Raw genomic sequence first — 16527 nt, 5'->3', positions numbered from 1 at the left:
AATGTATTATAAGAGCACTGTGAGGTTGAATTATATGAAACTGCCAATATTTGGCCTAAGAAGGCGTATAGAAATTAGGCATATAGAAATGGCAGATTCATATAGCTCAGCCCCAGATCACCTGTGAGTAAAGCTGCTCCCTCAACCTTCTTTCCCTGTAAGAACCAAGACTTCCAGACAAGCCCATATCTCCATGCCTGAGGAGTTAGAGCAAGAGAGTGAGAAAGCACCTTGGCAAATGTTTTTCTTCCAGCCAATCAGACACAGTGACTCACGTGAAATGATCTCCCAACCCCTGTTATTCTTGGTCCTTGGGAGTCCTGGAACCAAGACAATATTCTGCTGTCTTCTCTGTTGTCTATTGTCCCCTTCCTATAGCCCCAGAGTATCAGACTCAAACATAGCAGCAACAGCTCTATTTTATTTTATTTTTTTTACCAAGTAGCTTTAAAAACTCTCAAGGCCAACATGAAAGACATAGCTTCCTGAGAGGTAAGAGATAATTTTTGAGAGGAAAATGAAAATATTTGCCTGAAGAAAAATTTTCCACATGTGAACCATAAATTCTCATATCCTGCTTTGGGCCAGAGTTGGACTTCCCCAGACTTGGTCAAATACTCCCCTCCTGGTTTCAATGATGTCTGCTCCACTTTGCAGTATTTTCAGAAAGAAATGTACACATGAAGTGTCCAGTAGCCTAGCAGGATAGCACTCTGATGTTGTGGTTTAACCCAAATTGGTGTTGCACTCTCTGACAGATGTCTTTTAACTCCTGCATCCCACTTGGAACTCTATTTTCCTAGACTGTCCCCTTATTCCCTCTCTTATGTGGTGGTGGCATAGAGTTCCCCTGCCAAAAGATATGGCTGCCATCTCCCATTTCAGATCCTATTCCCTCCAATTTCCCAATGGATGTAGCTCCCTAAGTTACTCTTTTCTTCTCTATTCCTTTGCTTTCTCCTTCCATACTGGCCCCTTCTCTTTAAGACTGAAAAAAATTCAAATACTCCACTTTTTAAAATAAAACAAAATCAAACCAAGTATCTTTCTGGATGCTTCTGCAACATTTTCCCTTCTTTGTTTTAAATAATCTTCACTTTACCGGTTTTAACCTACAGTGAGCTACTTCTGTCCTTGCCTCTGTAGAGAAACTATACCTGGTAGGTCAATACTTCAAAGAAGTATCCTTTAACACTAGGCAATAATTGGCATTGTCTTCCATGCTTCTTGCCAAAATAATTTATTTACCTGTGAAATGTCAGATCACTCATTTCTTAAGTCTTGGTTGCCCTTTGCATTCTAGTCTAGATTGTTCTTCTACACAACAATTCCTAGTTTACCCCCTGCATCTCAGAAGTGTCTTTTAGGGCTGGGGATATAGCCTAGTGGCAAGAGTGCCTGCCTCGGATACACGAGGCCCTAGGTTTGATTCCCCAGCACCACATATACAGAAAATGGCCAGAAGCGGTGCTGTGGCTCAAGTGGCAGAGTGCTAGCCTTGAGTGGGAAGAAGCCAGGGACGGTGCTCAGGCCCTGAGTCCAAGGCCCAGGACTGGCCAAAAAAAAAAAAGAAGTGTCTTTTAACCATCAGACTTCCTTTCTAGTGCCTTGAATGGACCACATGTTTTTTTACTGGACATGATCAAATTGAAGTCAGACACTTGTGCCCCCTACATACTGAGACACTGTCTAATGTCTGACCAAACCAGAGCCCTAAGAGGGACCCCTGACCATTTTCATTTGGATTTCTCATAGCTAATTAGTCCACAATACTTGTGATTTTTGTTTCCTAAATTTCCATTGAATCCATCTTTCTACATGTCCTTTAAGCTCTTTATTAAGCTGGATTCTTCAGGTGACTTAATTCTTGCTATCTGACTCTCTTTGTGCTTACTTTCTGACTCAGCCATCTGGAATTCTGAGTGCTCCTTTCTATTAGATTTCATGTGTATTGTTTCTCACTCTTCTATAGCTCATTTTTAAAAAACTCATTCTTTGGGCCTAACTCAAAATACTTCATTTGAAGTTTTTTGTTCTATGTTCCACATGTAATAAAATATCCCACCTACAGAATTCAGTAGCACCCAGTCCTTATTCCTATTAGAACATGGATTTCTAGTCATGGAGGAAAGGAAAGAGAACAAGGGTTCTTGGAGAAAAGAGTCTTGTCTCATTCCTCACTCTCTTGAGCTCCTTGTAGTACTCACTGTATTAAGGTGTCTACTACACATCTGTTGAATGAACAAATTCACTTTAAAAATCCCTTAGTACTAAAGAAGTAAAACAAGTATAAAAAAAACAATGTTTCCATGCTTTTGAATTCTTGGAAACTGTAAAAAATACTTATGCCATAGATGGTAGATTTTCTCTTTTTTTTTTTTTTCTTCATTGTATTTAACTCTCATGGCCTTCTGCGAGTTTGGGACTAGCCTCATTCCCTACTCCATGCTCAGGTGAGACCTATATTAAAGCTCTTTCCTCAAGTCCAGGGCTCTCTCTTTATAAAGGCATCAAGTATCAGTTGATCTTCCATCCATTCTTGCCCTGATGGTTGTTACCGTTGGCCAGTTTTACTTTGTAAATTAGAAGAGGTATGGCAGTGAACATGTGTAAGGAAAGATCACTCCGAAGAAATCCTATTCCAGAGCTTTGGTGTCAAAAAATGTCAAAGATCTAAGAAACAGGAGTCTATGAATTTATGGTATTCTCTGAGTAGAAATGGCTTTCTTAAACTAGGGGAGTGATTAGTTCTTGCAGAGTGTTTTTGTTCAACATGATGATCTATGAGTAGAAATTGTCCTCCAAAACAGGAAAGTAGTCAGCCTAAGAACCTAAACTATGAGTAATGAATACATTTTATATTCCCCCCATCCTATGAAATAGATATTTTAATTATATGAGGAAAATTTTGGTTGAGAAACTAGCTAATCTATTCCATTAACAAATTACCACAGAATAACAGTTTACTCATAACAGAAGTTTATTCCTCACAGTTCTGAGCACAGAGAAAGTCCAAAATGGAATAGTGTCTGGTGAGGGCCTACTTCCAAATTGTTATCTTCCCTGTTTGAACTCACCAGGCGTAAGGAAAAAGCAATCTCAGTTGAGTCTCTTTTGTAAAGGCACCAATTCAATTCATGAGGGCTCCACCCTCCTGATCTAACTGCTTCTCAAATGCCCTACCTCATAATATCATCACTTTGGGGATCTGATTTCAATAGAGGATTTTAGAGGATGGGCATGACTATTAAATAATAGCAGCAAGTTATCCAAATCACACAATTAGTAAATGAGCTAGATTGTCTGTCTTGGAGATGTTTTTCAATGTGTTTTTGCCCAGAATTTTTCATTTATTAAATGTAAGTAACCATTAATTAAGGTTCTGTGAATAGATATACATATATATACACACATATATTTGCATCATATATCTATGTATGATAAAGTACTAAAAATAGTACATACAACAGAAACTTAAGCTTTCATGTCATAAACATCACCATCACTGCCACCATTACTATTATTTTTGGTCCCTGTATTTGCCAATAAAGCAGATTTTTCTGGCTGTGGAGATCCAAGGGGCCTGCGGTGTTTCTTTTGAAGACTTCAGCATTCTGTAGAATTTATGGGTTGGCCAAGGGTATTGGACACATTCCAGGAGGGATTTCAAGTTCAGAATGAGTGTGCCATATCTGAAATGCTTAGGACTAGAAGTACTTCAGGTTTTCTGTTTTTAGATTTTGGAATTCCTGCCCTATTCTCAGTGAGATGTGTTGGGAATGGAACTTAAGTTGAAACACAAAACTCATTCATTTATGTTTCGTATAGTTTGTTCAGATGTGATTATTTTTTGTGTGGTACTGGGTTTGAACTCAGGATCTCACATGCTTGAAAGGCAGCAGCTACCCATCCAGCCATGTTTTTCTGGGTAATTGTTGAGATAAGGTCTTCCTTCCTTTCTAGGTATATGCTTGGATGTGATCTGCTAATATTGGTCTTCCATCATAGCTAGGGTAACAGATGTGTGTCACCACATGTGGCTCTAATTTGAGTAGAAATCTTGTGGAGTTTTCTGCCCAGGCTGTTCCTGAATCACTATCCTACCAGTCACAATTTTCCAGGTAGCTAAGATCACAAGTGTGAGCCACAAGTATTTGACCATACAATGTAATTTTATATAATACTTGAAGTACACTTGCATTCTATCTGTGGCTTGTTACATAAGATCATGTATGCTAATGTCCTCTGTGGCATTATGTTGGTGGCCAAAATTTGAAGCATTTTAGATCTTTGGTCTAGAGCTTGATGTTCAAGCTATGCAGTCAAATGGTTTGAAGGATAATCATAACTCCATAGCAAACCCATAATACAGCTAAATAGTTGAGTGTTAACACAGGTATTTCCCTATACACAGGGTTAGTGTTTTCAGGAGGAGATTGTAATTGAAACAAACATGTTTGGAAGTTCTAATAGGAACTTCCAAAATATACTTGAATCAAGTTGATAAAAGTTATAATATTAAAAGTATACATCATGTGTTCAACAACATTTTTCAAATTCCCAGTAAATGTCTGGAGTTACATTAAACATTTTTGTTATATCATTTAACTTTTATAACAAACCGTATGTACTGCACATTTTGTTATTTCAATTGTAGATGAGAAAACTTTGTTGACATGATCAGGGTTATCCTAGAGGTCAGGAAAAAAATCCAGCATTTGAAGCCTAGAGGCCATATTTTTCCTTTTATTTATTTATTTTTCAACTTTTTTCACATTTATTTTAAACTGACACATAACATTGAATTGTATATACTAATGATGTATCATGTTATATGGTGTTTGAATCAAGCATACCTATTTCCTCAAACATTTATCACATCTTTATAGTAAAATCATTCAAAACCCTTTCTTTTGAAATGTACATTATTGTTATCTACAGTCACCCGACTGTGTAGTAGCGTGCTAGAGCATCTGGCTTCGATCTAATGTAACCTTGCTGGTTTGTTGTTGTTATTGTGCATTCCTTCACACACACACACACACACACACACACATACACACACACACACACACACACTTGTACTAGGTATTTTTAGTCATTTACATCAAGCTCATCATTTTGTAGATGACCTCAAGACCTTGACTTCATATACAGACTCTTTCTCCCTCAGGCATTTCTCCAGAGCAGAAGACGGCAGTAACATTCTAAGATGAAGAGATATTCCTGAAAGTTCAAGTTCAGCTTCAATCTTTCTGTAAAAATGATTAGCATATTCCCGTTTAAAATCAGAACGGCTGGCTTTGCAGGACATGCCTAGAACCAGCTCCATTATTACCATATTCTAATGAGAAATAGATTTGATCAGAGCAAGTAGAATTTAAGGACTATGATCTAACAAAAATATTTGCTTAGAAATAATCAGAGCACTCACATTGTTCGAATGGAAGGCTAACAATATCTCAGCAGTATCTTTACCAGATTTATTTTATTTTAATATTTTATGTTTATTTAATTTCATAGTTGTTTTCCAGAATCCATCTCTCTAGGACTTTCGATGTCTAATAAACATGGCTAGTGGGCTCCGCATACTAATTTGGCTTGCACTTAAGGGATTTAAGGACACAGTTTAATCTTTCTTTTTTTTGTGTTTTGTTTTGTTGTTGGTTGTGGGGCTCAAGCCTGGGCATGCTGTCTCTGAGCTCATTTGCTCAAAGCTAGTGCTCTACCACTTTGAGCCACAGCACCACTTCTAATTTTTGAGAGGTTAATTGTAGATAAGAGTCTCACAGGGACTTTTCTGCCCAGGTTGACTTTGAATCACAATCCTCAGATCTCAGCCTCCTGAGTAGCTAGGATCACAGGCATGAGCCACTGGTGTCCAACACACAACTTACTCTTAAGGACTGAATTAGTTTTCCTAGTGATGATTTTCTAAGAAGATGTTAACAACCATTATATATTTTTTTTTTTTTTGCATATGTTAATGCTTTGTTCTTCTAGTTTTTTTTTTTTTTTTTTTTTTTTCTCAAATTTTTATTTTCAAACTGACGTACAGAGAGGTTACAGTATCATACGTTGGGCGTTGGATACATTTCTTGTACTGTTTGTTGCCTTGTCCCTCATGCCCCCCTCCCTCCCCCCCTTCCCTCCCCCCCGCCCAGTTGTTCAGTTCACTTACACCAAACAGTTTTGCAAGTATTGCTTTTGTAGTTATTTCTCTTTTTTTACCCCGTGTCTCTCGAATTTGGTATTCCCTTTGAATTTCCTACTTCCAATACCAGTAAACACGGTTTCCAATATACTCAGATAAGATTACAGAGATAGTGCAGGTACAAACATAGGAAGGTGATACAAAACATCATCAATAATAGAAACTACACATTCACATAGGACGTTGAAAGTAGTTATAACTGTGATATATCACTTGTTTCCATATCATGGAGTTCATTTCACTTAGCATCATCTTATGTGTTCCTAAGGGTATAGCTATTGGGCCTTGTGATGCTCTGCTATAGCTTGCCTAAACCTGTACTAATTATTCCCAATAAGGGAGGCCATAGAGTCCATGTTTCTTTGGGTCTGGCTCACTTCACTTAGTATAACTTTTTCCAAGTCCTTCCATTTCCTTACAAATGGAACAATGTCATTCTTTCTGATAGAGGCATAAAATTCCATTGTGTAAATGTACCACATTTTCCTGATCCATTCATCTATGGAGGGGCATCTGGGTTGGTTCCAGCTTCTCGCTATGACAAATTGTGCTGCGATGAACATTGAACAACCATTATATTTTTTTTTCAAGTCAGAACATAAAACAAAGGTTTGAGGAAGACTATTCTTAATACTTTCTGCATCCAGAAACACCCTTAGAGATTTATTTAATTTTCTTAGGTTCACAGAAAGAGCATGATAAAGTATTTTGGCTCTTTTTCAGTACGTATAGTCAAAACACACATTGATCAATGAAAACATTGTGGATCAATTAGCAGAATTAGTATGATGTTTTTTAGAGAATAGTTTAAATTAGGAGCAACTGCTGGGTACAACAATCTCTAATTCTTTCTATCCTTTTATTTTTTTGTTTGCTACTGTTTATTGATAGTTTAATATTCATCAGGCATTGTGTTAAGCACTTTACCTATGTTATCTTGTTTAATTTTCATCCAAGCCAATGGCAAGAGTATGCTTATTGTCTCTTAGTGACTAAGAAATCAGGACTGAAAAAAAAAAAAAAAGAGGAAGGGACTGGGGATATGGCCTAGTTGCAAGAGTGCTTGCCTCGTATACATGAAGCCATGGGTTCAAGTCCCCAGCACCACATATACAGAAAATGGCCAGAAGTGGTGCTGTGGCTCAAGTGACAGAGTGCTAGCCTTGAGAGAAAAAAAAAAAAAAAAAGAAGCCAAGGTCAGTGCTCAGGCCCTGAGTTTAAGGCCCAGGACTGGCAAAAAAAAAAAAAAAAAGAAGGAAGAAATCAAGGCTCATAAAAGTTGAGTCACTTGCCCCAAATTAGAACAGAGGAAAAGGAGATTAAATTCAATCCTAAATTTTCTCTTGTTCCACACCTTGACCTCTCGATGCCCATGATCTCCTGTCTTCTTAAAAACTCTGTTTTTCCTCACCAGGGACAGGATGAGAACGTCAGTCAATGTTGTGGGCGACTCTTTTGGGGCTGGGATTGTCTATCACCTCTCCAAGTCTGAGCTGGACACTATTGACTCCCAACACCGAGTGCATGAAGACATTGAAATGACCAAGACTCAATCCATTTATGATGACATGAAGAACCACAGGGAAAGCAACTCGAATCAATGTGTCTATGCTGCACACAACTCTGTCATAGTAGATGAGTGCAAGGTACCTTTCCCATTCCTGGATATTGAGACCTGTATCTAGTAGTGCATGCTCGATTTCTTAAAGAAAAAACAAACCACAAAGCCCTGCATCCACTAATGTCATATTTTTGTTGTAAAGTATCATGTAACCCAAGCTTCTGTGAGTCTCAGATCATCTAGCTCTGTGTCTAACATGGGGGAAGGTTATTAACAACTCTAATACCAAAACAGCCAATCAGTTGCTTGTTTCTTCTACGTGATATATTGCAAACATTCTGGTTCCCACATCCCCTCCTCATTAATTTGGTTGATTTTCTTGTCTGTCTCACTCAAGAATTTGTGATTACTAGAGCTTTGCTGGCTTTCCAATATCCTGTTAAATATTCTGTTCTGTTTCAAATGAAACATCGAGAACAATTCCTAGCATATGCCACTTGATTTTTACAGCACAAGAATTTCTCCTGCTGTATATACCTCATTTTTTCAATGTCCCCACATTAACTTTGGCCGGCTCTCTTTTTCTTAATTATTTTTGTGGGAAGGGTAAGTTTTGGCATGACTTCCTTTGTCTCCACAATGAAGAGGCAATTTCAAGAACAAGTCCCTTTGACAACAAGTATTTGGATAAGTCTTTCTAAAAATAGTAGTGCTCCCATATTGCCTGGCTGTGCCACCTCTCCTGCAGCATGGATGTTCTGGGTGCTCCTCCAAGCTCATGGGTACTAAGTCTTCAAGCCTGATGGGCACTGGCTAGCCTTCATTGTAACTAACTTGCCATTGTTAAAGACAGAGGGTCATGACCAGAGTGAAGCAAACTTGGAGAACCCTGGCAGATGAACAGAGATGACTTGAGGTTGATTTGGTAAACATGACTCCACGCATGCAGCTGAGGACAATTTGAACCCAACCCAGACCTCAGGTACCTTCAGGCCACCTGTTGATAAAATTCCCTCTAAACGTTCATTTCTTCCCGTGTTACATCTGAGACATTCCAAATAGACACCATGATTTCTGCAGGAGAGTTAAGAGCCACACAGCAGTAACTGTTTCATGGATTGCTTCCTACACCCAGAATTCTAGGGGAGCAGATATAGACTTTCACCTGTCTCTATTCCATCAGGTACACATGGGGTACATGTGTGGGGCTCTGATATGAATTAAGCGGGAAAACTAACCACCAAGAAGCAATTGGATAAATTAATTAATTCAGTAAAAAGCAATTTCCATTAAAAATAACTTAGAGATCCTTTCATAACCCATTCTATTGGAAAGTTCATGTTTTTCCCTTCTGAGTGAATGTGCTAGATTACTCGCCCTAAAAATACTAGTTTGGATCAACAAGGGTCAACATTCTCATAGAATGGCTTTATATTCTTTTATATTTAACAGGTACTCATCATGTGCCTTGTAAGGTTTGAGTGTCCACACTTTATATATTTTGATCGTATGTTTTCATCACTTATCAAGTATTTACTGAGTACCTTTACTACCATAGCTCTCAGTTAGGCTCTTGAGAACACACAAAAAGTGCACACCTGCACACACACACACACACACACACACACACACAGAGTGTTTCTGTTGGTGGTGGTGGTGGTTTTTGTAGAGGAAATGGGATTTGAACCCAAATCATTCTCACACAAGGAAAAAATAGTATGAGATAAAATAAAACCATCACATATAAATGTTCATTTCACAGTTGTTTATATAAATCTTAGTGGTTAGTTGTCTGTAGTGTGACCCTTTTGGAACTTTTGAGGATTTTTTTTGTTTTTGTTGTAATATTGTAATGACCATGTTTTGATAAAGGAAATGTGCAGGTACAAAGATCTCCTTAGATTTCAGATATTCTGGGTTGTTTTTCCTTTTCTCTCTTTCTTCTTATTTTTTATGCTGATCCTGGGGCTTGAACTCAGAGTCTGGGCACTGTCCCTGAGCTTTTGTGCCCAATGGACTGGGTTTCATCTCAGTGAACAAGAATTGGCCCTCAGCCTTTGCAAGCTGACTCCCTCCTGCTCTCGGTCAGATACTTGTGTTGCCATGCATGTGGAAGAAATCAGCCAGAGCTTTTCACCAATATCTATTCCTGTAAATTTCCTTCTAGTCAGTGCATAGTTTCACTGCTTCTCAGTGTGTGTGTGTGTGTGTGTGTGTCTGTGTGTGTGTGTGTGTGTGTGTGTGTGATACCAGTATTGATAATGTCAAGACATCACACCAAGATCCTCTAACTTTCCTACAACCCAGATGACTGATGGAATGTGTTGGACAGTGGAGTTCTATCTTTAGTTTGGCCAGGAAAGCCACTGAACCAGCTATTTTTGAAACATAGACTCTAGCATTTACAAACATTTCTCCCCCTACCCCCACCAACCTTCTCCCTCCACATGTCGACTACTTCCACCAAAGACACCCACGTTATGACTGACAGTTTTCCACTGCCATCAATCTGGTTCATCACTGACAGCCAAATAAGCACATTCAAGGTCACAATGAATAAGAAAATTTCCCCAGAAAGACAGTTTGTCCCTGCAATCGTTCTTGACAGTTCATTGAAGGGGAAACCAATTTGCTGCAGCTCTGGTCAAAACTTTAACCATTTCAAGCTTTGTTATATCATGTGGGTCTCTCTCTCTCTCTCTCTCTCTCTCTCTCTCTCTCTCTTTTCAAATTCTTGCCTGGGAATAGTAGTTTTAAAATTATTCAGCAGCCTTTTAATTTTAATTAGATAAGTGCATGTGGAGAAGTCATGGCTAATTGCATGGGGCCCAAAAATGGGGGAGGGGTGTTGCTGATGGGGAACGGAGGAATAGTTAGTTTTTGTTTTCTTTGGCTTGGTTCACGAAGGGCACTGGTTCTCTGTTTCTAGCATGTGGTGTGCTTGTGATGCATGCATTTCATTTCCACTTGGGTAAGAGGAAGGTCAGATTGCTTTCAAACATTGCTGCATTTGTCATGTCTCCATATTCTAATCCTTTCATAAATCCAGTCTCTCCATTATGTGGAATATCAGTCGTGGGTTTAAATTTGCACATGACCTTGAGGACAGACAGACAGAAGGTAAGCTAGGAAAACTACTTAGAAGTGGAGAACACGTCCTGTTCTGCATAAAGGTTCAGATTACTTTGAGCCAGGAAAATCAGTATGGACAGTGTGACCATCATATTTTATGAATTAAATGTTCACATTGGAATAACTTTGATTACATTGTCACTGATTTTAGTTTTTTTAATCTGCCCTCTCTAGGCTTTTAAAACATTTTAAAGCCAAGATAGTTTATTTGATAGAGCCATAATATCATGACTTGTGATTTTTTAAAAATTGAACATGTATGTTGGATGTCAGTGGCTCATAGCTATAATCTTCACTCCTCTAGAGACTGAGATCTGAGGATCACTATTCAAAGCCAGCCTGAGGAGGAAATTCCATGAAACTCTTCTCTCCAATTAACTACCAAAAAGCTGGATCTAGTGTGTGACTCAAGTGGTAGAGCACCAACTTTGAATGAATAAACTAAAAGAAACAGTACCCAAGCCCTGCATTAAACCCAGTACTGCCAAAAAAATAAATTAAAAAAAGTATGAAATTCCCCTGGTCTCATTACAACTGAACCTTTTACATGCATGAGTAGAACTAGCTGCCTAGTTCTGGATTATTTTCCTCTATGGTTGTATGGAGTAGCACACATCACTCACTGTATTTTAAGGGGTATGTTATTGTATGATGAGTTTATAGCTAGTGAGATATCTCACAACCCTAAAAATACAGTAGAAATTGTCTCCCGAATGGTAAAGCATCTGTAGTCCTTTAATATTCTCAAAGTAAATATGTGTATTTTAGTTCTCAAACCATGGTTTAGCATCAAGGCAGATCAAAATCAATTTTGAAAGAATGCCATTTAAAACAAGTCATTGAACCATGTACTAGAACCCAAGATCGAGTGCTCCTCCACATACCCATGGTTTTTGTTTTGGGTTCCTGGTTTGTAGTGGTAAGCTGGATGTTGATGATAATTATTTTCAGGTAACTCTGGCAGCCAACGGAAAGTCAGCTGACTGCAGTGTTGAGGAAGAGCCGTGGAAACGTGAAAAATAAGGATATGACTCTCAGCACATTCTTGAATAAACTCCCCAGCATATCTTCTGGTAAAAGATGCTATAACCAAGCTTTCTTTAAAAAAAAAAAAAGGAAAAATGCATATATTTCAATGTTTACTTAATCTGTTAGCTGAGGCTTAGAGGAGCTGTTTTGAGTCCGTGATGACAGACACGGTGCTGTGTCTTTGCCAAATAATGCTTCCTAACCATCTAATGTTCTCACTTGTATTACTGTTTGAGTGGATCTGCAGGAGGAGTCACTCTGAAGACACATCCTTGCCAGCTTCCTTTTCTGTCAATGCAGAACTGTGGATGCTCTTTTTATCTAGGGACATGATAAAAGCAGTGCGGTGGCACTCCAGGGATTTGAGACAATGAGCACACATGTGTGTTGTTTCATAAAGTGTTCATGTTTTGCCTTGTTATATACAAGAGATGTTTCTAGAACCCTGTAGAGGTGACTTCCCTTCAGTACAAGACAGTAGTGTTTACACCTGCATTGAGAAGAAGCAAAAATGTGTCTTAGGGAACTCTTGACACCTCATTTGTATGCTCTTTCAGTTAAATATTTCAATGAGGGTTTTAAGTGTATGTGGGGGGGGGGGGGGGAGAGGACATACTCTCAAAAGGAACTATAGAGTCCACCATCTCTTTCCTTCCCCTATCTGATATATGGGAATTATGGTTGAAATTTCTAAGTACATATCCTAATTGTCTCTAAAGTTGAAAATGAAATTAGGAAGTAATTTTATATCTAACTACTGTATATATTGACAAAGTAAGGGAGCAAAGTCAACCTAAATTTTAACCAGATTTACATATTCAAATTCAGTTGATGTTTGATTTGCATTCATTAGGCTTTTTTTCCAGTTTTCTTTCATTGTTTTACCCATATGATTCTCACTTAGCTTTCAAAAAAAAAAAAAAGGGCATTTTCAATCCTTAAATTATTTCCATCATATTCTCACCCATCTAGATGGCCAGATTATTTCATTATTGTCACACTCAAAGGACACTTGTATTGGCCCTTTTCAAACAATTTATTGGTATAAGAACAACCTTTGTATTTATCTAAAATGTAGAGTACTTTCTGTTATAGCAGAACACATGACATCAGTTATAGGACACATTTAGGAACAAAGCCAGTTTTCCTCCTCAGTGAGGAAGGGAGAGAAAACATATATCAGTGTAAAGTTGTGAGAAGATCACTTTCCTGTGACACTGTTCCTGGTTCATGCAGCCTTGAACCAGGAACTAGAAACAAATAATGGCTCTACACCCTGCCCACATGGAGTCCTTTCCAAGTCTGTGAAAGTTTGAAGGAATAAATTCTATCATTGGCATTGAATAGTGCCTGCCATGTGGTAGGTAGCCAATAATTCCTTAATGATTGGTTATACAAGCTAAATTTTTCAATGTCTTTATTATAATTTTCTGTTGAATAATCGCAGTATTTTCCTAAGGTTTCTGGGTTTGAGAGACTTATCTGGGGACTTAAATCATTGAAAAATAAAATATATTCAACCCTAAGGAAAGGTAGAACCTAAAGAAAGGTAGGCAGGAGTAAGGTATGTCATCTAAGGCCAGTAGAGGTTTATGGAGACACTCGTGAATAATTATAGAATCTAAATTATCTGAGGAAATGATGTTTTGGGATATCATCTCTCTTTTTCATTTACTTTTGTGGCTGAGATTCCAGTTATATCTGTCTCAAAAACCCTAGCTCTTTTTGGATAATTGAGCAGTATTAAGCAGATTTTTGTTTAGTTTTTTTTTTTTTGTTTTTTTTTTTTGAGACCGAGTCTTGCTTTGTAGCCCAGTGTGGCTTCAAAATTCATGATCCTCCTGTCTCAGCTTCCCAGATGCTGTGATGATAGGTGGGAACCACCGAGACCAGCTAGTAGATTTTTTTTTTTAATGCTCTTTATCTTCTTTAGATAGACAGTTACTAGGGTGGCCACGGACATGAGCCACTGCTGTAGTGGGAAATGCAGCAGATGTGTGGGCCAAGGGAACAGTTGCTGGGATCAACTGTGAAGCTGTTTAGGATTGCCTTTGAATGTGTCTCCTCGAGCTTCCCTATGGTGCATCAAAGCATTATTATTACTTTTATTTTTTAATGTGGAAGGCCAACTTGGCATTTGTGTACATGTTCCATGGACATGTTTCTCAAAGGAGTGGTCACAGGTTTGTTTTCTCAAGACTGTATCTGAAAAATGTTTGTGGTTCATCTTATTTTCAGCTTATCCCTAGCTATCCTGTTAGTTTAGAAACATACAAGGAGACACATTTCTTCAGAAGAAGCAAGGTGCACAGTTTCACAATGCAGAATTTTTCTGGCTTGGAACTCTGTGAAATGTCTCACAGCAATACTCTTGGGAAATCATATTCATCTGGAAATTCAGTAAGTCATTAAAGGAAACAATTTATCACATTCAGGACAAGCCTGAACATCCAGAATGCATGTGGAATTGAGTTATGACTCTGTCCTCTGGGTTGTTTGGGGCTTCCTTCATTCTTTCCATACCACTCCCACTGGGAATTCCCTTGTCCAGAATATGTGCCATAAACAGAACAGATGGGTCCAGGGTATACCTCTATGGCCTTTGTTTTAAATAGGATGCCTGCCAGTTATATATATATATAAATATATTGGCATGGGCCCATCCTGGATGTGAATGCTTGTAATAGTCCATTAATCTTTGATGATGCATAAATGCTACACACACCCACATACTCTCTCTCTCTCTCTCTCTCTCTCTCTCTCTCTCTTTCACATACAGCAGATACATTGCACATACCCTATCCTGCAAGGTTTCAAAGTTAGGGCTTTGGCAACACCATTTTTTGTTTGTTTGTTTTTATAGGCTCATCTACTCCTTTTTAGGAATAAGAATAATTTCAGAAGAAAAAAAAACAAGTGAAGTAGACTTTACTCCTTCACTTCCTCATTCCTCACCTTTGGAAAATCCAAGTAGAACCATCCTTAACTATTTACTAAAATGAAACAAATTCAATCCAGTCTCAGTTAAAAAGAATGATTTACCACCGAAAGTAATGTGCTTTGTCTAAGATTACTGTAGATGTCCCCTTACCTTATACAAAGTGCTTCAGAGAATTCAGGCAGTCATCAGGATCTAACACACAGCCCCTCAGCAAAGTGTTTAGGGCCTTAGGTAGCTATTACATTCCATTGTTTACCTCCAAGTGGCTATAGAAGCACAGTCTGTGGTCTCCTAGCCCTCAGAAGTTACCATGTCTTGTAAAAGAGAAATTTGTATTTTTCCTCTTTAATCACTAGTTATTTAACCTGGATATTCATAAAAGCTTAATGAAAAAATGTCAACAGGCCTAGTCTCTGGGTTGAGACTCATGAAATCTGAGAAAGGCTTTAGTGGGGTTTCAGTTTGGAGGGTGATGTCTGGTAGATGTTTCCAGAAATCCCAGTGACCACCTGATGAGGTCTCAGGTCATTTTTACTCATGATGGAACAATGTGACACTTACAAGTGGCATTTCAGAGTTCAGTGGTTTGGGAAGCTATGGACTGGATTCCCAAATGAAAACCCAATCCTGCCACGTTTTCCCAAGCACCGCACTTCCCTTTGCACCCTCACTAGCATAAATTTGGTTATAACCTTTTAGTTTCATGAGGATCAAGATGTTGCCTATGTAATATTTCCCAACAAACATAGCAATAAATCCATGTAGAATAAATTCCCCGTGGTTCTGACTTGGGAAACAAGTCTGAGCAGCTCTTGCCTGGTTTGAGAACAAAGAGCTCACAGCAGTTACACCCCATGGGGTGGTTCTTCCCACTTAGCTGCTCTCAGGGGCCATCCAATAGCATGAGATGCTGGTTTTGGCTTTGCATATTCTCCAACTGAACTCATTCCAATCTGAGCAAAGGACCAAACAGATTTTCAGTTATGGTGATAACTGAGTAATAGGATACCAAGGTCTGGGTATATAATATAATGAAGTTAGAGCCAAGAGTCTAAAGTGAAAGTTTTATAATTAGTTGTCAGAGAAAATACATGGGGTTAGCATCTGTCATAGTTTCTAGCTAAACCCAGAATGGTGTGTCAACCCAGGCCAGTGACTCTAGAGACAATTTTCTTGGGTGGGATAAGTTCAAAACTGCTCATGAAACTTTAGCTTATGGTCCCTATATCCCTCCTTCTCTCTTATTCCATAGCTTGAGACAAACTTCATAAATGGCCCTATAGGTTGGTGTTAGAACAGATAACAGGGAATCTTACTTTGAATAGCATCTAATTTCATAATGTAACACAGCTCATCAGACAATGACATAGAGATGAGGAGAAAGAGTGTGGTTTGGTAGAGGTAACATTTGGTTTAGACCCTGCCCACTTTTAGCGTAGGATTTACACAAGTCACTTTCGGTCCAAGCTTCCTTTTCCTCCTTATGAAAAGTGAAGGGGTTGGATTAAATGAGCTCAAATCTGCTCCAAGCCCTGAAAATCCATGGTATTATAAACTCTGCTTTACTTCCTTCTTTCTTAAAAGGCCTGCTACTGTAATATTTACTTGTTTATATCTTATGTCCTAGAAGTATGCACTAATGGATAATCA

At 38.4% G+C, this 16527-nt stretch overlaps 1 protein-coding gene across 1 annotated transcript in view; it reads left to right on the top strand.

Annotated features, from left to right (window-relative positions):
• The window catches only part of Slc1a2 (solute carrier family 1 member 2), a 134265-nt gene extending 122279 nt beyond the window's left edge, over positions 1-11986 (top strand). Inside the window, exons 10-11 of the mRNA XM_048359797.1 lie at positions 7629-7860; positions 11859-11986. Coding sequence (XP_048215754.1) covers positions 7629-7860; positions 11859-11930 — 304 coding nt within the window. The 3' untranslated portion in view covers positions 11931-11986. The remainder of the gene's footprint in view (positions 1-7628; positions 7861-11858) is intronic.
• Positions 11987-16527: the final 4541 nt, after the last annotated feature.

Source organism: Perognathus longimembris, chromosome 13 (assembly GCF_023159225.1).
Source record: "Perognathus longimembris pacificus isolate PPM17 chromosome 13, ASM2315922v1, whole genome shotgun sequence".
Taxonomy (NCBI): domain Eukaryota; kingdom Metazoa; phylum Chordata; class Mammalia; order Rodentia; family Heteromyidae; genus Perognathus; species Perognathus longimembris.
The sequence above is the reverse complement of the archived record's forward strand: the minus strand, read 5'-3'. Positions and strand labels throughout refer to the sequence as shown.